Genomic DNA, 23,000 nt, shown 5'->3' with positions numbered 1-23,000 from the left:
ATTTTGGCCCCGTAAACACCAATCGTATACCGGAGTATACGCCGTGGTGCAAACTTTCTTCTATACGTTGTCTTCACCTAAGCTAGTCAAAAGACGCAGAAAAGCCTACTTTCCATCCCATTCTCGATAGTCTTCGTAACTTCCCATCTCTCCGACATATCACTCGTCTCCGAGAGCCAAGAGCAGGCGCCGTATTTTGTATCTGCTTAGCCGTGATGTGAGAGCCAGAAGCGAAGAGAGAGATATATGGTATGAAGAAAGGTAGGGAGGTTAACCAGAAAGCAAGTGTCTCCTTTGCTACCCTGCACTGGGGAAGGGGAAATGGTAGAAATAAAAGTAAGGAAAAGGAAATGAGAGAAAGAGAGCGGGAAGGATGCGAAAGCACACAAACACACTAAAACGTCACAAACATTCGACGAGGTGGGTCGATCGCAGAAACTTCAGGAGGGCCTTCGTCGCTTTTTGGCGTCAAGCTTGACCTTTCTGGTATTCCGAAATTAATTTTTCGGAAAGTGGCTGTTCGTCGAGGCGTGCAAACACTGCTTACGGAGACTGTCTGTGACAGTTGTACTGAAGGCACTGACACAAAACATGTTCGATGGTTTCGTCAGCACCACAATCATCACACGCAGCAATGTCTGCCCACCCGATGCGGCAAGCAAAGGCGTTCGTAAAAGACACCCCGAGCCACATGCGACCGAGAACGGTTGTCTCAAATCTGGACAACCCTGATGGAACGGAAAGTCGTAGGTATTGGTCCAGACTGTGAAGACGGGTGTGTAGAAATCCGGGCGTGTTCCGCAGAGACCTGGTAACAACGTGCCCGAGCGTATTAATCCTTGCTGCTGCGTCACTTCTTGACAGTGGAATGGGATCCATGATGCCATTTTCGTGAGCGTTCTTTGCTGCATCGTCGGCATGCTTGTTATGGATGATTCCGCAGTGGCCTGGTAACTATTGAAAAGTTACATGCTGTCCTTTCTGTAGTACTTGCTGATACAATTGTCTTCTTTCCAGCACCAAGTGGTCTTGAGGTCCACGACGTAGTGCAGTTCGAATACAATACAGGGCTGGTTTTGAATCGGTGAAAATGCACCATTTTAGAGGTGCTTCCTGTTCAATCTTGCGCAGTGCACAGCGGAGTGCTGCAGGCTTTGTGGTTGTTGGTGTTATTTTGTGAGACGTTCGAAATTAGATGGTTCCGGCTTTTGGTGGGAAGATCACAGCTCCTACAGATCCCCTAACATTTGTCGAAACATCCGTATAAAGTTTATCGTGGTGATTGTATCCTTCGTGCAGCCTATGTAGTCAGCTGCTTTAAAGCGAAGATAGCTGATGAAGTACACTCATTACAAAAAATAAATTAAAACGTTATGAGATTGTGCATGTCGCACGAGAGAAGTGAACCGGAGAACAGAAAAAAAGAAGAAAAAAAGAGAAAAATAAACCCGAAAAACAAAAACAAAGAGCAAGTAATAAAAAAAGGATAGTGCTATTGTCAACGCGTTTACATCTGAGTCGTCTTCTCTTGTCAAAAGAAAGACAAGTGGTGCGAGCTAGGTCGAATGTCGCGACAGCACATGAGACGCGCGCGCGCAGCTGAGCGTCACAGCAAGGTAGAAACGATGGAGGTTAACGGCGCCGGAGGTCCGTGAAAAAGGGTCGCCGGCTGGGGTTCGCTTTGAATGGGAAAGCAGTTTCCATGGACGGCCGCAGCGCGCCACTAGCAGCGCGCTTAAGCGCGCCGGGCAGCGAAGCCCAACTCGGCGCGCTGCTCTTTCAGAAACAAGCCGTCTCCTCTCGGGAGCAGCTGAGCGGAGCTGATTCTGCCCCGGGGATGCAGCTCCCGGGTCCTGATTGCGTGGGAAGTTTGAAAAGTGCGCCGGTTCGCTCGAGTCTGCTTTCGCGCTTTTGTTAGAACGCGCTCGCGCACCACTCAGACTGAACTGCCAAACAAAAGGAACCTTCTGCGTTGTGACGTCTGCGTAAGATAACGCGCGTTCGGAGAGGGCTGCTCACTAGAATAACTATTCTCCTAAACTCAAGAGTTCCGCGTACATTTTTGTAGGTTGCGTTTGGTTTGCGCTTGAAGGTTCAAAGATGTAATGATATAACGCCGCGCGAGTTATGTCTACGGGGCTGGGTGTTACAGCACGTTCCATAAGTGTCATGCAGCCCTCTTTGTCTGTGACAGGTTTCGATAGCGTGAACAGAAAGTGACTGTGAACAAGAGAGTGGAGAGGTGTGAACTGCGGTTTGTAGTGGAATGGCATTCCGTGCTTCAGTGACTCTTGCACGATGGACTTGTTTTCTACTGTTCTTCAATCTGGGAGGTGCCGGCCGTCGCTACGAAGGTAAGAATACGATTGCGAGGCGGTGTGAACGTACAACCACTTCTTGCACGCGCTACCATAGCGGCGCTTTTGCGTCTTGCCTTCACGGTCACAGTTTCAAACTGAATTTGCAACTATGATCGTGCTCTCAATTTTTTTTTCAGAAAAAGACTTCTGCGCACATTATTAATGAAAAGTACGGATTCTTTAGCTGATGAAAAATATTTTACTTGATAACTGAGAAATAAAAATAAGGCAGCCCATCTAACCAGCCATGTTGGTCATACTTCGATTCAGAGTAGAACTTTGTGATATAGAGTAGCCGAGGCAATAGGCTCCTCAACCTCTCCACAGCAAAACAGTTAAAACAGAACAGAACAGATTCAGAGTGAATCGAAGCCATTCGCGACGTTTCGTTTGCTGAACTTTGTATTCATGTCAGGCTTCATTTTTGTACCATGTTGGCGAAGACTCTAATGCATCTGTGAACGCCTTATATTGGTTGAAGAAGCCAACCTGGCTTTCTGCAGACTGAGGATTCAGACGGTCAACTCCTCGGTCAGTCAGGGAGGGGTCACATCACAATTCGGCAAAAGAGCAGCAGCAAGGGTGGTCAGTAAAACATAGGGAGCTTCGCGAAGAAAGCTGGGCCTAAAAAATGAACATTCTCTGTGTGTGTTATCTACCGATGGTAAAATGAACAAGAGATGAGTTTCTAAATTTCTAGCGGGGCGTCCCGCACGTCCATCGTTCACTAAACACGCGAAATTGTCCCGATGCGTACGTCTAATCTTTTACGCGGACTCACTTCCGCATGCTTTGGAGCGCTCTTGTGCTTGGTATCAATTTCACTGGTGACAAAATTTCCAGCAAATTGTTTAATTACAAGATCATCTGATACTTCTGAAATCTCGATTCACCTGTTCATGTCAGCAGGGATCGACAGAGAAGTTTTATGCCATAGGTCTCCACGGCCACAATGCGCTTTGAAGGGAACTTAAGGGAAATGTATTCGTCCACACACACACGAAAAGGCCAACGAACGTTTACGCTGAGGCTAAAGGTAGCACAAACACGAGCTACGATGCACAAATGACAGCTGAAACAAAAAAAAAGATAGCTAAGTCTTGATTATGAGATGTTTTAAAAGCAATACCGACAAAGAAGACGCTGATACGAACAGAAGTAGACGATACCAAGTAGCCCCAATCATCCCCTTAGGGAAAAGAATTCTAATTACACGCTACAAGATGAACCATAGGTAGGTTGCTAAGTAGATTGGACATTAGGTAAATAACTCACAGGCTGCACGTCAGTTAACGTGGAACGTTCATTAAAAATGTTGCTTGGACAACCCTGTTGCTAAGCAAGTGAATACTACCCAATAAATGCCTGATAAATACGAGTTGTCAGAAGAATCATCGAAAGACTCCATTTAGCAACGCCGAATAGTTTAGTGCTTTTCCGCAGTTGTTGTGAAAGTAGCATTATAGGTCATTGCTCATACGGATGCACCGCGAACTATGCTTACGACGATGACTTTCTTAAGCTTCGATATACTCCGACGAATGATATGGCAGTGAAGGAGAAATAAAAAGCAGTCATCTTGCATTATTAACATATTTATTATGACACCTCTAGAACGGAAGAGGGGTAGAATGGCGATGCAGGTGAATTTCTGAAATTTGGCGAGTGCAATAAAACTATTCAGGCAGCTTGCCTAACGGAATCTTTCTTATAGACTGATATGCAATGTGGAATGCTTACGTGGTATCCACATAACGCGAGTTCCGCATGTTTTAAGGTGTTTTGCCTGTGTTGGAATAATTTACGAAGTCACTGCAAACGTTTGTGATTAGTCAAATGAGCGGCGAAAGCCAGACATACGCGTTTCGTGTTTTTTACTGCGTGAAAGAAATGCCAGGCAAAGAACGCGTGTTAATTAAGTGAGCGCTGCCCATAAGTGATGGTCTAAAGAAACGTGGCAACGCTGGTGCACAAAACAGAGAAAATGGAATGACATGGAGAGAGGGACAAGTATTGGAGAGAGTCATATATATATATATATATATATATATATATATATATATATATATATATATATATATATATATATATATATATATATATATATATATATATATATATATATATATATATATATATATATATATATATATATATATATATATATATACACATAGTTTTAACGTTATGCGTGCGCGAAGCTTCAGTTGACATAGTTTCATCATTAATTCGGCAATACTACGAATACACATTGAAATCTTTCGCGGATAAGTATGGCCCATTTCATTGTTCACAAACAGAGATCCTGAACGACCTCTTGTTTAGTGCGCTGGCACAGCCTATTAGCGTTTTCGGGGAACAAAAGATTCAGCGAAAAACCTGTTCATATTTCAACAGTTTTGCTCCTGTCTCTTGCAAAATATTTAAAATAAGTATACTTTCAAGTTAAGCAGAACACTACGAAAGCCAGTCTTTCACTTTAAACGCCTTTCTGTTAGCTAAAAGCGGGAAAAGAGTTTTTCTCAGTCTAGCAGAACTTAAACAAAAACAAGCTTTCTGGTTCGGTGATAGAGAGAGAAGATTGAAGTTATCGGAAGTTTTTTGGGTGGCAACACGTGGTGTTGCTATTTCTATGTTGAAACCGACGGAAAAAGTGAATATTGTATTGCTCACACGAAGATTGTACATGCACGATAGAATATATCACTTTTAATTTAACCTAATAGGAATAAATGTGTCTTTCGGCAGCGCTCTCAAGATGTATTTTTTTTTCAACTGCAGCGTTCTAAATACAATGCGAGGGAAATGCTCGATTAAATTCAAGATGATTCCTTGAAGGAAAAGAAAAGTACATGAAATGCTCGTTTAAATATCACAACAAACGAATGATCAGGATAAGAAGAAAGCAACCAATCACATTCCTAAGAGGGACTGGGTAGCTGATTGTTGCCTCTTGATTTGACCTGTCTCCGTTAAAATAAGAAAAAAAAAACGATAGCCGAAATAAATGGGTTTAGCTAAAACTGCTACAAAACTTTGCACAAAAAATAATTATACGTATGTCTGCCTCTAAAGTGGTCATGCCTTAATAGTTTTCAAAGCATGCAACTCGCAGAACAGTTAAGGCACTGAAAAAAAAGTATGGTGATCATGCAAAAATTTTCTAGAACTGTTTTCAGCAGCTCAAAATGCGTCAAAGTTGATGAATGCGGTAATTAATGGAAATGCCTGGTAAAGTTCTAGAATGGTTGAACGCGTTGTGCTTGGATTTCATATCTTTATTTGCTCACTCTTTGAAGCGGAACACATGACAGAAGGCTCAATACGAAGGAGCTGAATAACTGCGTTTGAGATAGATCTGCGGCTGATGAGCTTTTCTTAACTCATTTGTTCATCGTTATTACTTTCCGGAACAGAGAGCGTAGTTGTCTTTTTACTCGAACTACACATATGAATACGGTACTTCATTTCGAGAAAAACGGAAATACCAGAAAAATGCTAAAAACGCCGTAAACGACGCTTGGACGGTATCCGCATTTTCTTGAGGCCATAAAAAATTTTTTTCCTTTCCACAGTGTGCTGCTTCTTCGTAGTCTTCAATAATCTTTTATTATTTTCGTGGCAATATAAGGTATTGCAGCTGAATCAAAAAACATGTTTGTGCGTTAGGCTCCAGAACAAAAAAGCACTAAACATTTCAAAAAACATTTTATTAAAAAAAACAAAAAAAGACATCAACATAAGAATAATCAGAAAAGTCGCAATGCCGTGATGACGCTGCTGAGTAAAAATCAAAGTTTATTTCAAGGTACCTTACAGACCCCAGAGGGGGGGGGCGTTGTGTAAGGGGGGTGATACACAAGACATATATAGATATACATATTGATTTGGCAAAAGTACATCAGAAAAGATACAGTTGCAATATAATAAACAGAAAACACTACTGTTAAATATATAGATGTAAAGACGACGCTTACATGCGAACAGTAAGCGAAAGGGTGCGTTTATTGAGCATAAGAACGGAGCGGTTACAAGTCACAGCTGCGACAATCTTAAAACGAGTTTATGTTTTAAAAAATTAAAACTAAAGTACCATGCCAGATAACGAGGAAAAAAAAGAAACGATACATTTAAAAGCGGCAATACAGTAGGGTGAATTTCTTGCTCGAAGAAAATAAAGTAGGCAATAGGCGGGATAACTGCCAGTCAGAACCAGCTTTTAACACCACAAATTTGCTTTGATGATGGTGTACATAGGGGGAAAAGGTTCCCAAAATTCATCCTTGAGGTACGAAAAGGCATCTACTTGGTGAAGTTTGCGAAGTGGCTCCTCGATAACGTATGACGAAATGTTTCATGGTTTGTCTCGGTAGCAATGTCTGATGATTGATGTGAGGGATTTAATGTTCCAAAACTACCATATGATTATGAGAGACGCCGTAGTGAAGGGCTCCAGAAATTTTGACCACCTGGGGTTCTTTAACGTGCACCCAAATCTGAGCACACGGGCCTACAGCATTTCCGCCTCCATCGGAAATGCAGCCGCCGCAGCCGGGATTCGATCCCACGACGTGCGGGTCAGCAGCCGAGTACCTCAGCCACTAGACCACCGCGGCGGGGCGTGATCAGGCAAACTATTCCAGAGAATAATCACACATGGGAGGGCGGACATGTTGAACGCGTTTGTGGAGCCGTACATACAGGAACAGCTGAGATGATTGTTTAATGTACATGAGGGGACATATGGCTTGTGCTCTAAACTGCTCCTACAGCGGGCTCCTGCAATTTTTTACTGTGTAGTATTAATCATTCAAGGATGTTTTGTGAGGTAATGGTGCATGGTGCACGGGGGAGAATTTCCGCTAGATACATTCTTTCTTTGTAGCAGTTTTACTACTACTTTTATTGCAGTGCCCTACTTTTTTTCTGGAGTTTTACCATAAAAACATCCCCTACAATTTCCATGGTATGATTGTAATTTAGTTTTCATTATACTTATTGTAGTTTTGTTAGCTATAGATCCAGGGTATTTCGGAAGGTTTGCATTCATTGGCAGATAATTTCCCCTCCAATTAAGAGGATATGAGGTTTGATATAACATTATAGCCAAAGATGAATCTCCAATGTATTCACGAGAACATTAAGAAGTTGAAGTGTGCGGTGCCTTCAAAATGGGTGACTGAAAAATTGCAATAAAAGATGAGCAATATTTGCTCTCCTTCACCCTTTGCGAAAAAAAAATGTATCAATAGGCACACATGTGAGTGAAGATAATGTATCACTTTGTGTTATTCACCGTGCACAAAATATTGACCTGATGAAGACCGAGTTTGTTGGACTATTCGTTGGTGCTCAGCCGTCTCTGAGCACGTATTTGGGTTTGAACGGGCAGTGCTACAGGTCCAAGAAACACCAGAGCGAAGTATATTGATTGCGAATCAAGAAACAGGCCGGCTGCGTCTGAGCGGGTCTTAGAGCTCCAGTGCTCCGTGGAGTGGTGACAGTCTGATGCAGCAATACCACTCATAAGTGAGCAGGTTTGATTGCTTTGCTGGGCATTATTATTATTATTATATTATTATTATTATTATTATTATTATTATTATTATTATTATTATTATTATTATCATCATATAATTTGAGTACATATATAACACACGGGCACAGTGGGAATAGGGAGGGAACAGGTTGACAACTGCCACCAATAGGGGCACAACGCCTGCCTGCTCCTTCAGGAAAGGGAGACATGAAGGAAATAAGGGAAGAAAGAAAGAAAGAGAAGAGTAAAGCTAAAAAAAAGGAAACAAGCACAAACGCAAAAAAAAATTGTCACGTAAAAATTGTCTATAAACGTGACGCCAAGTTCGTTTTTTTTTAAAGAAAGTTAAAAGGGCTTTGTGAGCCTGGTCACATCTAGGAGCCCATCCTCCTGGAAACAAGCAATCGTCAAAAGTTGTGCACCTATGTACAATCAGTCCATACTTCTTTTTGAGTACAACAATTGTAGGGCAGTATAAAATGACGTGTCTCACAGGAGCCGCACGACGAACATATCAACCTGTCCTTGACGGTATAATTGTTCACGCACCGACACAGAACCGACTCTTAGATTGTGCGACAGGGCTCTGTAACGACGACTCAATCTTCGACCACGAATTCCAAGAGGAAACAATCCGCTTGCGACACGCTGATCAGGATGCTGCATGCTTTAGAAGATATTGGCAGCCTCATTTAACTGATAAACAGGCACAACCGCAGGTCTACGTAGCCTACAATGGAGGGCTGAATGCCAACTGAGCCTAATTCGGATTGCTCAGGAAGCAGATTTCAATTATAGTAGTTCAGAGAGATTGTTTCACTGCTCGGCGAAACGCAGTATGACGCTTACTTTCATACCCTTTTACTTTCCTGCGTAAATGCATTGGTTATCGCTTTTATCGTTAAACAAGTACTGAATTGCGTGCTCCTATTTCACATCTGTAGAGCGTTTATACACTGGGCTATTTTTTTAAAAGTCGTCCCACTAATCAAGCTCTGATAGATCGGTGTGTTATTTATCTAAAAAAGGGCAATATGTAAAACACCGAATAAACTTACACTGGTGTAGTAAATTGTTTCTAAGCGAGATTCCCATTTTTTTATTACAAACGTTTTATAACCGAGAGAAAAACAAAGGTTAAACTTTCTATTTAAATTAAGAATCGAAAGCATGGCGTCAATGAGGATGACGTCAGTGAGCAGCCGAAGTTTTTACGTTATTTTTTTTAGATCTTGTCCATTCGTTACCTGAAAAAAATTGAGAAAGCTGAATATTGAGTCTATGATTTATTATGAGTGTGAAGTAGTCTTCTTGTTTACATTACAAGAGAAAATATATATACACCAGCATATGCCGTAAGGGTTCCTAATGTAAAGACAAATTGGTAAGAAAAATTGAGTGTGTCATTCTCAATCATCGCATTTAAAACAATTTCTGCGACACTGTCGCAAGCAAATATTTATCTTACAGCAAAGATAACGGGAACGGTGATTCATAGAACAATCCAAAACTTCAACGTACATACAAATACAGCTCTGTAGACTGCAGCTGAACCGTATTATAATATAACTGGATGAGTTGTGACCTTTGACCCACCCTCAGACCACAGTGGTTTTTGCTATCCTTTCCCATCTGAATGTGGCAGCCATGACCTAAAATATACGCCTTTGGGTCGGCTGTCTCACCTATGGAACCTCCTTCTGGCGATCCTGACTAGACGCGATCCACCATCCTCGAACGCAGGTCACCAGCCCACTAAGTTCCTTTTAGCACTCACCCCCAGATGCCGCTGTACTTAGCGCAAGCAGTGGGATGCTGACGGCGGTGACACGAGCGACAATGGGACCCGTTCGTTGCTGAATGAAAACTGTTACAGCCTGTCGAGAAATACACTGTGCTTCTCACCAATACCAATCTTTCTTCTCTCTTTCATCCACACGGTAACAGTGTTGAACAGTAAGGGACACCAAAATACCCCGACTATAATAGAGATACATCGTCATCTGCACCATTCGATTATTATACATCCTATTGCTTCATTGAAGCCTCAAACTGTTATCATTATCACTAATATTAAACCATTATCAAACTGAGAAGAATCGTCGTGAATGACTGCTTCACCAGTTTATATACTATATACACAATAGACAGTGCCCGAGCATAACATGCGAAAGCGTCTTATGCTCGGGCAATGTCTGTTCTGCGGCACCGAAGCCACACTGCGCATTCACCAACTCTTCTTCCACGAGTAGGTGGGAGGATCTGACGTGACGCTGCCTCCGCTTAGTTTTTCCTCGCCCGTTTCTCTCTCTCAGTCATAGCTGTGTGCTCGCGTATTTAATGCGACGCGCTCGAGCACCCATGTCATTCTCCTTGCCAACGGCGCTGTGGACGCTCGCGAAACTGAACGTAAATGGCAATGCGGGCAAGCGAATCTAGAAGCTGAGAAGCTGTCATTCTTGATTGATATGTGGGGTTTCGCGTCCCAAAACCACAATATGATTATGAGAGACGCAAAGCTGTCACTTTTTCTCTGTTCAACGATGTGCGAAACGTCATGAAGAACGTCTACATCGGCACTTGTTGCAGTGGCAGTGCCACCACCACAGAGCACAGGAAGATCCGGGAAGCCAAACGTAAACGTCAGTTTCATCAAGAGGGTAATGTAAACGCCTCGACAACCACCGTCTCATAAGTCACTCAAAAAAAAAAAAAAACTGAAATTCGATGCGCACCGGCCGCAACGCTTTCGAATACCACCATGGTTGCCCGTAGGGGGAGATGATGTATAATTTCCCCCCTTTTTTCTTGGTGAGACTACTAAGACTAACATTATTAGGGACCGATACTACATAAAAAATTATAGGTGAACATGTGGCGGAGCCTACTTTCATGATTGTTTGAAACAACGTCGACTTCTTTTATAGGCTAGGTACCACGAGATAGCATAACTGGCAAATAAGCTGTGTTTTCTTCCAAATCAAATAATTGGGTAACTCCGAAGTTCGATCAAAATCAATGCTAATTATGCTGCTGCTGATTGTTCAGATACGACTCTCAAAGCCATGTGCACCTCCGACTCAGCGGACAAGGTACAGCTCGTCTATCGAGCGATAAGGGCAGCTATATAGGTGACTCCTGGTCTAGGGGGACCAGCCACTGTTGGACGCCAAGCTTATACGATCCTTGCTTCGCTGGTGAATGTGTTAATTCAGACGAAGGTTATACTGTCTCTCGCTTCAATATTTTACCTAGCTATATAAGCAGAGCATTGACACGCCCTTTGAGTAAGCTATAGCTAATGTTCACTCAACTTTTCCATAATAGTTTTGTGAAGGCAGTACTAAATTATTACTCTGTAAACTGTGGCAGACACAAGTAAATGACACGAAATAGGCAGGAAGTGACCACCAATGTGAGAGCTAGAATCATTCTTTCGACATAGAAGTAGAAAGTTAGCAGTCATGGCCCACTAGGAGCGTCTTTCGAATCCCTGGGCAGCTATTGTGAGAGTAGTCTTACCCGCGGCGTAGGAAACTGGTCGCATCGTTGGTCAAGGCAAAGGCTAACTACACAAATAAACTATCGATTTAATGCCACTGCGTGTCCGCTTTCCAGGACTAGTTCGACGGCGGGATGAACAAGATATTCACCTAGTTAAGAACGAGAAAAATTTGGTATGCAAGCTTTTGCAAGAATGGCCCGTCCTATATATGACGCGTGCACTGCATCGAGGAATGTCTCGAAAGCCAGGAGTTAGGGTATAGTTGTTGTGTTTTCTTTTCGCCAGATAGCGTAGACTCTATTGTAAACAGTGGTCGCAGTGCTGTGAGATGTCGATGGCTTGGACGTGCATTTGGAATAACAATAGTTTCCATAGTCACGCACGCGAGCAAGCACGCACGCTTTCCAGCTTGTACGTTCACAACTGTCACCGATATACGTCGCACAATCGTGTGGCCCGCGGTAGGGCTTACATCTCCCCACGTATGTATGTATGTACGTATGTATGTATGTATGTATGTATGTATGTATGTATGTATGTATGTATGTATGTATGTATGTATGTATGTATGTATGTATGTATGTATGTATGTATGTATGTATGTATGTATGTATGTATGTATGTATGTATGTATGTATGTATGTATGTATGTATGTATGTATATATGTATGTATGCATGTATGTATGTATGTATGTATGTATGTATGTATGTATGTATGTATGCATGCATGTATGTATGTATGTATGTATGTATGTATGTATGTATGTATGTATGTATGTATGTATGTATGTAACCTTTCTGAAAGCCTTCCTAGAGGGGCTCTGCAAATGAGCAAGAAATGACTCGGTGTTTGTGCAAATGATGTAAATGACACAGAATTCTGCAGGTGTATTAAGGTGCCTACATGCTACTCTATAATGGGAAGGGCACTGAGAGCAGAAATGCCTTAGGAGGACATGGGCAGAGAGAAGGAAAAAAAGGAAACGTTAGGATCTCCATATCTTATACCTCCACGTGAGGGTGATAATCTCAGTTACGTCATAGTTTATCAATTACGTTGATATCCTTTAGGAATCCTAACAGAAGTTTCAAAATGTGAAAAGTGGTTGCGCCAGCACTTGCCTCGAACTACACAATGCAAGCTATGAAGACCACGTATGTATGTATGTATGTATGTATGTATGTATGTATGTATGTATGTATGTATGTATGTATGTATGTATGTATGTATGTATGTATGTATGTAGGTATGTATGTATGTTACAGAGGGAGCATCTTTGATTGATATATATGATTTATATGTGGGGTTTAACGTCCCAAAACCAGTATATGATTATGAGAGACGCCGTAGTGGAGGGCTCCGGAAATTTCGACCACCTGGGGTTCTTTAACGTGCACCCAAATCTGAGCACACGGGCCTACAGCATTTCCGCCTCCATCGGAAATTCAGCCGCCGCAGCCGGGATTCGAATCCGCGCCCTACGGGTCAGCAGCCGAGTACCTTAGCCACTAGACCACCGCGGCGGGGCGAGGGAGCATCTTTGTGTACACGTATACTGGTGATCACTAGGCCAGAGCCACTCACTCCCCTCCCCCCCCCCCCCCTGTTTTTTACAGCGAAAGGTGTTGAGATCAAAACTTGCCATGGGTCACGGGCGGCGCCATAGTTGTCCGCCGCCACCGCTGCCCTACCAGTATCCGTAACCACTGTCGCACGAAATAAGAAAAAAAAACTAGTACCAAAGACCCAGTGGGGCTCGAACTCATCCCAGTATTCTACCACATAGCCACACCAGTGCTTGTGACTGGTTCGCAAACTTGCCGTGAGTGGTTTGATGTCGAGATAGGAATCGTGTTAATATGAGTAATAAAGCGTTGTAGAACAGCAAAACAACCAGGCATCACAGCAGGCGAATAGCGTAAACAAGTGGGTTGTCCAATGCTCCAACCCATTACAAAAGCTTGTTCTTGATCACCCATTACCTGTGGCGCATACAAACTTCAGGGATAATTCCTCATCATCGTCAGCCACTGCATGAACAATTGGAACTGCATTTATTAAATGTGTTTAGAGGATACCACGCTTCTCAAAAGAATGACGAAGGATAACATAGCAAATGCTGTCCTATTACCAAGAAGTTATTATTAATATTGGCATAGTGGGTACCCAGCAAGTTTGCTTGCAGCAGTTACCCAATGAGTGCTCAGAAAAGGCTCTGAAAGGTCGTTCTTTTAGCTTTTGCTGTGACTGTGCTGCGCCTTCCGCGCAGGCCTGGCGTTTTTTTTTTCTCAGCGAGCCCCTGGCGGTCTTCACCCGTAGCCAGCGCTGTGCTCAGCTTAAAGATATCAGGACGTGGCGCGCGCAACGCACGTCTGCACCATTCAAGAGGCGAAATTCAAGCAGTAGCAGCAGCAGCAGAAGAAGAAGAAGAAAAGGGGGTATAGACCATTGCGCGTCTTCTATCTGTGTGTGTTTTCTCATGAACTGAGGCTGTGTCTTACTGTTATTTCTTTCTTTTCTTTCTTACGGTAAGCGTGGCTCAGTGGCACCATTTATCACGGCTCCCCCATCGGGGGGAGGCGAGGGCGTTTTGATCAGCGACCGCATGTAGACGCATGGCCAGTGCGCGCCATTAGGTTTCGCTGTGACGACGTTGGAGAAGATAAGCGGCATGGCTCGAAAAACCTCGATGGGGCCTTATGGGCTCTTAACGCCGTAGACCATGCCGTTATCTCGAGCGCTCGCTAATTGAGGCCACTTGTCACTACGGACATTACGGTCAAGATCGCACGTTAAAGCGAAGATTGCAAGTGCCATCGCTGCCTCCGTGCGCAGCAGCTAAGTGGCCGCGCCTGCCGTGGGAACCTTCTTTTCGTGGGAATGAGAGGGCCAGTGCGAGACGAACGCCGCTTAGACAAATTTTGGTTGAGAAAACATAGGACAAAATGGTCAATGTCACCGTAATAGAGACCCGGAGAACTTTTGGAGCTAAGAGCAATTGGGGACGATCAGTTACAGATTTTTAAGAAGCCTTGGACTGGTCCACTTCAGCGAATTCTGGTTGTAAGAGACAAAAGTTTTCTTTTTTTTTGCTTCACTTAAGAAGCATGTTCAAATTTTGTAATAATCGTGGTTGTGCAATTTTCGTGCAGTGCTTAAAAGCATCATGTAACGAACGAACGTTATCGCAATAGCTTGCGCTACTGCCCGTGGGCTTCACTTTTAGACAGCACCTTCCGGATACGCAAGCATAATAGCCGTAGTAGGTGGTAGATGTATGTTCTAAAAAACAAAAAAAAATGAAGATAAAAAACAGAAAAAAGGAAATAAATAAAGGAAGAAAGAAAGAAGAAAAGAAAGAAAGAGTAAATGCTCATCATTTGAGTATGAAATTGTCTGTCAGATTGCCTACCAGTGCTGCTTGCTTCAGCGAGGTGACACGTACATCATGCTTTCCAAGACACCTCACATGTATAGTCACCTTTGTCGCCTGACCTATTCAAACACAATCAGTCGCAGGTGAAACTGACAACACTGAAAAATCATGGGGCTATTTATTTCTAAATGAAACAGCTTGGACAAGCTAAGTAGATACGTCCACTCTTGAGCTTTTGTGGAGCACAGATGTGAATTCTGAATAGAGAGCAGCAAGGCTTACAGAGTGTAGGAAAATGAGGCGTTTATATTAGACACGGCGTCTGCTAATTTTGTGATACTGTTCGTCGTAATTGCAACACCGCCCTATAGCAGCTGCACCAACTTAACGTACATGTGAATGGTGCCAGAACAATTCACGTCAGTATCGTGGTCCGCATAAAGTTGTGGTTTTCTCACATTTTAATTGAGCGTTATTTTTTTCAACTCGACGTGATTATATAGCGCGTATGCGTGGCGTAAGCTCCGACAAAGGAGCCGACTAAGAGATTGCCGTATTACCGAGAACGGTGCCCGCACTGCGGTTTTCCCATTCACTGGCGTGTGCCGCGCGCTCGCTGTGGCGTTCGCTTTTCAATATAAGGCATCACTAGAGAGGCGAAGCGGTGAGGCTTTCAGGGAGCCGGAACGATTCGACGTTGAATACAGGAGTGAGGAAAAACACCACGCGAGGATAACAGGCAAGACGTCCGTCCTTCGCCTTTATACCTAATGGTTTTCGACCGAAGGCGTTCGAGCGTGTTTGCGATAGTGTTAAAATATAACACATCTATTATTTACGAGCGCGAGCAGTGTTCTAAGAATATGCACGTGAAGATGCTCCATCAAAATGATACTACTCCTCCTTCTCCTCTTCCTACTACTACTACTACTACTACTACTACTACTACTACTACTACTACTACTACTACTACTACTACTACTACTACTACTACTACTACTTAATATCATAATAGTATATTATATTCATCTCGTAAGAAAAGACAATTTGTGCGCTATAGGAATTATATAAGATGGCTGGCTTTCGCACTAACGAAACATCAGTGGCATTAGCGAACAAATAAACTAAGCACGCGTATCAAACTGGATACTTGTACCAAGTTTAACCTCCGTGCGCTTTACTTTTCATCTGTTTTTGTCTATTGAACAAATCACTTTAGTTTCCTCACAGCCATGAATGCACTTTTTCGCCGCACGTATATGCAGAGATCTTTCAAACGGCCTTCAACGTTCTTCCTTCATGAAAAAAAGAACCCTTGCGCTTCGTCTCGCTTTATTAATGATAAAAAACGTGATGATAAACACAAAACGCTCAAGTTTCCTGCTCCTATAAACATATAATTGGAGATTCATGATCAATATTTTACGAGAAGAACGCCAACGGCCACATTAAGGAGCATATGGCATAACTGTGATGAAAGCCAGCTCACGTTGCCACGGTGATTCGGTAGCACGCTGATTTAATGTACAGTGAAGCAATAGAGAAATTTAGACACGAACGCTCACATTGCTGTGCAGATCGTCTTTTCAGAAACCACTGACTTGGAATTTCAACGCAAGTGGATTGTTTGGAAGCGAGGATGGATATTTCCGCGTTTGACGCATAATATTTACGAACGTGGACAGGTGTATACATCGTTTAGGCAGTGTCGAAATTATATCTTTCTCTGTCGTGATATTAAGCTCAGTTTCAATCTTTTCGGTATACGAGCCGAGGTGTTCAACTAGACAAGTTACGCTCCGGCAGCGCTTCAGAAATTCTGCCGTGTTTCTTAGTTCGCATTTCCCGTCCCTTCGGAGCGAATAGTTGTGAAGCTTTCCAGGAAGTACGCGCGCCCCCTAGCAACCGTTGTTCTATTTTCGTCGAGCGCAGTCCAAGACCGAAAAAAAAGTTTAATGATTTGGAGCTTGAGGAAGAAGTGTTGATTTCGTTGGGTGTTATTACGCTCGTTTGCTAAGACTCGGAGTGAAATGAGACGGCGTCAGGGATAGTGGCTCTTAGCTCCTAGTCCCAATAAACTCCTCTCTTCCTCTTTTTTTCTTTTACGCGTGCAATTGGAGAACATGAAAATTTGACTAGCTCAGACAATGAGAGAAGCGGCGTCGTCAATTCTATAGATATATCCTTTTCTATTATATTCTCTCCCCTTTTGCATGATCAGGCATCTTTGCATCAGTTCTCACAAAACGATAATGATGAGGGGTCTCGACGGGTGAAGGGAGAATTCATCTGCACTCGATTCTACCGGGAAATGGCGTGGGCAAACATATGTCACCCCTCACAGCTAAATATGGAGCCGGTATTATGACCATCTTCACTTGCGAGAGTCACAGAATAAAAGCAAGGACTTTCAAAAGACGTATTAACGTAGTCAAATAACGTCAGCCGATCCCTTTATAAGCAAAGAAGGAATAGAAAAAAGAAACTAAAGTCGAAGCGTGCAGTCAAGAAATGTAGCGGCTTTAAAGTAATACTCATTAGTAATCCAAGAAGTGGTGCCTCGTGGACACGTGTTTAAACTTGAAGAACAAAGAAGCCCTCTCTCCCAACATAAGCTGATCACACGTGGCCGTCATTAGTGGAACCTTCAAATTCCGAGTGACGTGGTATTAAGCTGCAGATTGCAGACGCATTGATTCCCTGCAAGATCATTTTTGAGATGCCGATTATTTTCCAGGTAAAATATGGAATAATATGGACATATGTGCATAAACTACAATTGATGCCTGTCCGCGAAAACAAATGTAGGTATTTCGAAAGTTGTCACTGATTTACTGCACAAGAGTTATTCCTTTCGTTTGCGTTTGAGTTATGCCTCTGTCCCGTTCGTCGGCACGGCCAAGTTGTCATACCAGTTTACTGGTTTGTTGTTCTCATTTCTTTACACATTTATTGTACTTACGCGTGTTTTGGTTGTGACGTGAAATTGCGCTGTCCATTGCGTTCTACTAACCCCAACTCTGTGAGATGGGAGCTGTTAAAAACAGCCTTTTTTTTAGTACACTCAAACAACTGTATCAATTTGCGCAATCCTTATTTCATGCATGTTCGCTGGCTGCTGTGCTGCCACTAAAGGCATTAAGAAACATTAAAGCTAATTCCAACAGCTTTTCGCTTGAAGAACTCTTAAAAATTGCAACGAATAGTTGGAAATAAATTTGCTGCTTTGATTTTGAAATTAGCACACAGGAATGCACAAAAAAAATCCGCCTTATTAATATGGGACATTATAATGCAGCGGTTTCGCAGTATTGATTCTATTCATTTGTTATTGACGGCTGCAAACTCGCTGATCGACGTGATAACGTAAATACCTATAACCTCACGGGTGACTGACTGACGAAACTTAGAATTGCCTTGATATACGATGGCAATCCCACTTTGTGACAAACAGGCATCAATTCCAGTATCTATGGGGCTTCTGTCATATGCAACACAATTTCGTAAGCACAGGCACAGGGGAATATATGTTCGCAACAGCGAACATATATTTAACGAGGGCAACTGCTGAAAGACAGTCAGTGAAAAAAACAAAGCTTTGTAAATTCAGCCCCCAATATTCGGGCAAACACATGACGTAATAACCATAATCTGTTTCAAAGTATTATGTGAGGTTTCTCTGCACCATTAACTTTGCAACCTTCATTATGTTGCAATAAGCTATTAATTAGCCAAACTGTCTTTAGTTTTACGCTAGAATGAATGCAACGGTACAGAAACACGCGCATAATAAAGGAAGGTTCGCATTGATTTTGGTTCCACCCTTTCATACGCTGTCAATAGCTTAGGACTGAACCGACCGGAAAATATGTGAATCCGCGCAAGGCCTTTGAGTCCACATTATACTCTCCCATCTAGAACGCAATCTGTCTCTGAGCTAAAATTTTGTTATAAATGGTCGTTTTTGAAGCCATGCTTTAAGTATTCTATATATATCTTTAGAATTTAGGTAAATAGGTTCACTGAACTTTTGGAGAAACAGAGTGAAAAGAAAACTATCTGCTTGATGTGGCTGAAAGTTTGTAGTAACAAAAAAAAGTACATTTTACATAAAATTCATAGAATCTTTACCGTGCAAAACATTAGGTCCGGGCCACTAAAAAAATGAAGCGAAACAAAAAACAAAATTGCCGGTTTTTCTACGTTTCATCAACTAGCCGAATCAGCCATTTTAACAAGTAAAAAAACCAAGCATGAGTATGCAAAAGGTAATGCTTTAAAAAGGTACAAGCTACTCACGACAAGATATTACGATTAGAAGTAGCAGTTAAAAGTAACAAGTGTAATAGAAGGCGCGTTCTCTCGGGAAAAGAAAATGCCAAGAGCCCAAATTCTGAGGCATGAGCTTAGAGGCAAGAGCCATTGTCGCTGTTCTTCGGGGATCGGCGAGCGCCAAGTTGCCGCAGAGTATTAGGTGCTAATTCAGAAGCTTTTTCCGTGGACAAAAGCGACAAGATTGTCATTGGCAGGTCTCAAGCGGCATCGTGGAGTGCGGTGGGTTGGTGCGCCTGCGTTGTGCTTGAGGCTGCCTCAGAGACTCGAGGCTTCAGCAGACGTGAACTTATGATGTTTTGGTTTTGAATTCTAAGCGAATAGGTTCAGTATGAGGAGGTTTCCGAGTGTGGACCTTCGAGCTGGCTCACTTCATCTAAGAATATACCAAGGTCTCTCGGGTAAGGTCCGTCATGCTACTTTGGGTCAGTCTCAGTGGGTTGGAAATGCTTCAAGTATATAGGAGCCATGGTAACTTCTGCGTCACCAGACAACCATGTGAGGCGGATAGAGCGTCCAACGTCGTCGATCGTGTTTCCAGATGTATGGAGCGCGCAAAGTGGTTTCACGAAATTACCCGCAGGCCGGCCTTTATGGGGGCATGTGGGTGGTTGTAAATAATTATTGCGCTGAGTGAAGGCAGTCACAAGATGCCTCTGTACGGCGTCGTATGCAACTAATACCGCACAGTTCTGCCCTCAAAGGGTCGTTGCAGGTTAGGCAGTTTGAGATCTAGGCCATGGCACTATGGTGGCAAGGTATATATAATTGGGACTGAAGGTGTAGATGACATGCCGACGGGGAAAAGAGTGGCTATGTTACTGAAATCTGCAGTGCACACACACACACGCACACACCTCGAGATGGTCTTTGTGTGGCTAAGGGGCAGCACATCAACGCACACAGTATAATGGCCAAGCGGTACCCTTGGTACCTGTAAAAGACACAACACTAGTCCGTATAGCGCTTGGCTTCGCTTGTTGCTTGTTGCTCTGAGGCAAGAAGCGCCTCAGATCAAAACGCCGCTCTCAATGAATGTCAGGTGTAAGCCAATTTTGTGCTGTTTGACGTAAAACAGCATGAACTAGTAGCTCTGTGAGTGCGCACACGCCTCTGCATGGAAGGAGGACACCTGCATGAGCAGACAGCAAGCTCGCGCTCCTTTTCTGAACTCTTCTTGCACGCACGAATGCGAAATTTGGCTGAGCTGTTCATAGTGAGGTTCATTTTCTTTTCGTACAAAGGGGGAAGCTGGGGCTAAAGGCTGCGATGTCTGACGAAGGCCTTGGCTTCCTTGTGCAGCCTGACATAAAAAAAAAAAAACGCGAGCACATAGTTGTGAAGTCAGCTGTATTTGCAAGTGCAAACCATTGATGCTGTCAAGCATGCAGCGGTGGCAAGATACAAACCATTATACAAATGGCAAACTGATACATAATACAAACTTGTATAATATACAAACTTAAACTGGCAACCTTTTTCAGTGCGCGAGCATACAGGAAACAGGACAGAGTAAACAAAAGGAGTGCTCAGTCCTTTTTTGCCCTATATTCGTGCGCTGAAAAAACTTGCCAGTTTGACTACTGACTAAATATAGCCCAAGCATTCACTCTTATGAACGTATACCAAGCCTAAGTCAGGTTCGAGATGGTATTTCTTGGCTTGATTTCTGAATAACTCGGATCTATTCTTGTAAACTTATACAAAGCACAAGTCGGATTCGAGGAAGTATTTCTTTGCTTGCTTTTGGAATAATTCAGACCTCAGTTCAGGGCATTATAGGCAGTCACTAATTTGCGCGCACTGTCGCTCATTGAGTTTATCATTAAGGTTGTCACTGGGAGTTGTTTCTTCTACTAATCTTCTCTTGAACGAATTACGCAGCATTCGCTCGGTCCTCGTCTTCTCGCTGTAATGTATGGCAGTACTGTCTTCGTACTGATATGAAAAAATACCCCCTAATGAGACACTAGTCGCTCAAGCCGAAATACATAGTTAAATTATTTTGTCGTGAAGAAGCATGTGCCAACTCAGTCGCTTTCACATATCGCCTGCCCCCTATCGGCTTCTCTAGTTTACCTCAATAGTTTGAACTATCAATATTGCAACGCTACAGCCATACAACAGAGCACTGTTGAATATGAGGCGCGCCATGATTGGTCGCAGTTGATAACAACGGACCTTGTCAGGGGTTCCAGCGCCAATCTACAAGCTTATGCGCAATTTTATTGTGTAGCATGAACATTGCGACACCTTTAGGCTAGGTTTTGACAAGGTGGGTGGAGTATTGGGCTTGCGAAATTTTAAATGTGAAGCTGCTTATGCTCGAGGCTGTGTCCGTTCCTCGGCAGCCATCCGCTTCCCACTGCGCATGCGCCAACTCTCCTCTCCTTGCGAGAGCGCTAGGACGTCAGAGGAGATGAGGCGGAGGACGTGGCAGAGCACTGCCTTCGCTTCAATTCTCCTCTCCTATTTATCTCTCCGCCACAGCTGTGCGCTCGTATATACTGCTGTGTGCTCACTTCGTTTGACTGGCCTAGCAGCGCTGGGTGTTCACTTTGCGGCACACACACGGTAATACACACAAGTGGAAGGGCATTAACATAAGCGGTACACAATATATATGCAGCTCTACAGTCCACACACAAATTAAACACACGGAAACATATAGAAACAACAAATGGAAACACAAGTGAACACCAGCATTACTTTGCATCCCCACATGGTTCTCTTTAGTGAGACATGGTGTAACTTTTTTCTGTCGCCTTTGGTATTACGACGGGAACATTCTTGACATCCCCATGAGACGTGCAAAATACGAGCATGACACCAGCGCTGTATTTCTTAGTCCTCATGGGAGATGAACAATGCCGATACCACTGATTAATGCCGGAACCGCCTACCGAGATACTTTGAGCCGCGCGTAAGGGTTGTTTACATTTGGCAACTCAACAACCGTGCTGCAATAAACAGCTGCTTGGTTCCTCGAGTTGTCTCGTGGCGGCCCAATGCGTGCAATATCATTTCACTGAAGCCTTTATGGTGGTTAAGCGAAGGTTTTAGTTGACGTCCGGATGGCGAACCGAGGCGAAGATAAAGCAGTTTTACGGCTGCGCTAGCTGTACCACAATGCCTCTATGCCTGGGTTAGAGCCCCGCTGCTTCCATGGTTGAGAAATGGAATTGGAACATTGTATATGAAAGTGTGAAAGGGGATATTCTATTCATTCTTTGCTTCAAAATTGGAGAGAAATTGCCCGGCCTTCCCACGTACCTGGTAAGTGAAAAAAAAAGCAAGAAAAAACGAAGGGAAGAAACAAGTGAACGAAAATACAAGCATTGAGTCGTTAAAAATGCACCTTGGTTCTATTGCTTCTATAAAGAATTACCGTTTCGCTTAAAAATGGTCTCCGCGAAACTCAAGCGACATTTTTCATCAACCGGGGGACACCATCCAAACCGAAGTTTTTTACCTCGCCGTGTTGGTGAACTATTGCTTTGGTGAAAACTTTGGTGGAGTTTCGTCGTTTTACTGATGTTTAACTCCAAATAGGTTGACATCGTTTGCGGCTGTAAATTTTGCACAAGTCATAGGCACCACACTCTCTTGTTAAGCTTGTTAAGCAGTTGTTCAAACGAGTGCGCATTGTGTACACATATGGCTTAATTCTCTCGATGTTCACAGCGATCAGAGGAGCCAAAAAAAAGTACCAAGATGGTCCGCATATCAGCCAAAAAAACAAAGAATATCTCACACAGCAATTGTTCGACTAGAAAGCAAAAAAAAAAAAAAACACGGAATATAGTGGCGCGATCTTTTTTCTTGTGTACCATCGTTTGCTGTTTTGTCACGCCCGCTGCTCGTTCGGCTACAATGGGACACAATG

General features: G+C 43.2%; 1 protein-coding gene across 1 annotated transcript in view; it reads left to right on the top strand.

The window, feature by feature from the left end:
- The first annotated feature begins 1,825 nt into the window (after positions 1-1,825).
- LOC142775673 (synaptogenesis protein syg-2-like) overlaps positions 1,826-23,000 on the top strand; it is a 575,499-nt gene continuing 554,324 nt past the window's right edge. Inside the window, exon 1 of the mRNA XM_075877314.1 lies at positions 1,826-2,354. Coding sequence (XP_075733429.1) covers positions 2,267-2,354 — 88 coding nt within the window. The 5' untranslated portion in view covers positions 1,826-2,266. The remainder of the gene's footprint in view (positions 2,355-23,000) is intronic.

This window comes from Rhipicephalus microplus, chromosome X (genome assembly GCF_043290135.1).
Source record: "Rhipicephalus microplus isolate Deutch F79 chromosome X, USDA_Rmic, whole genome shotgun sequence".
Classification (NCBI taxonomy): Eukaryota; Metazoa; Arthropoda; class Arachnida; order Ixodida; family Ixodidae; genus Rhipicephalus; species Rhipicephalus microplus.
Note: the sequence above shows the minus strand (reverse complement) of the source record. Positions and strands in the feature narration are given on the sequence as shown.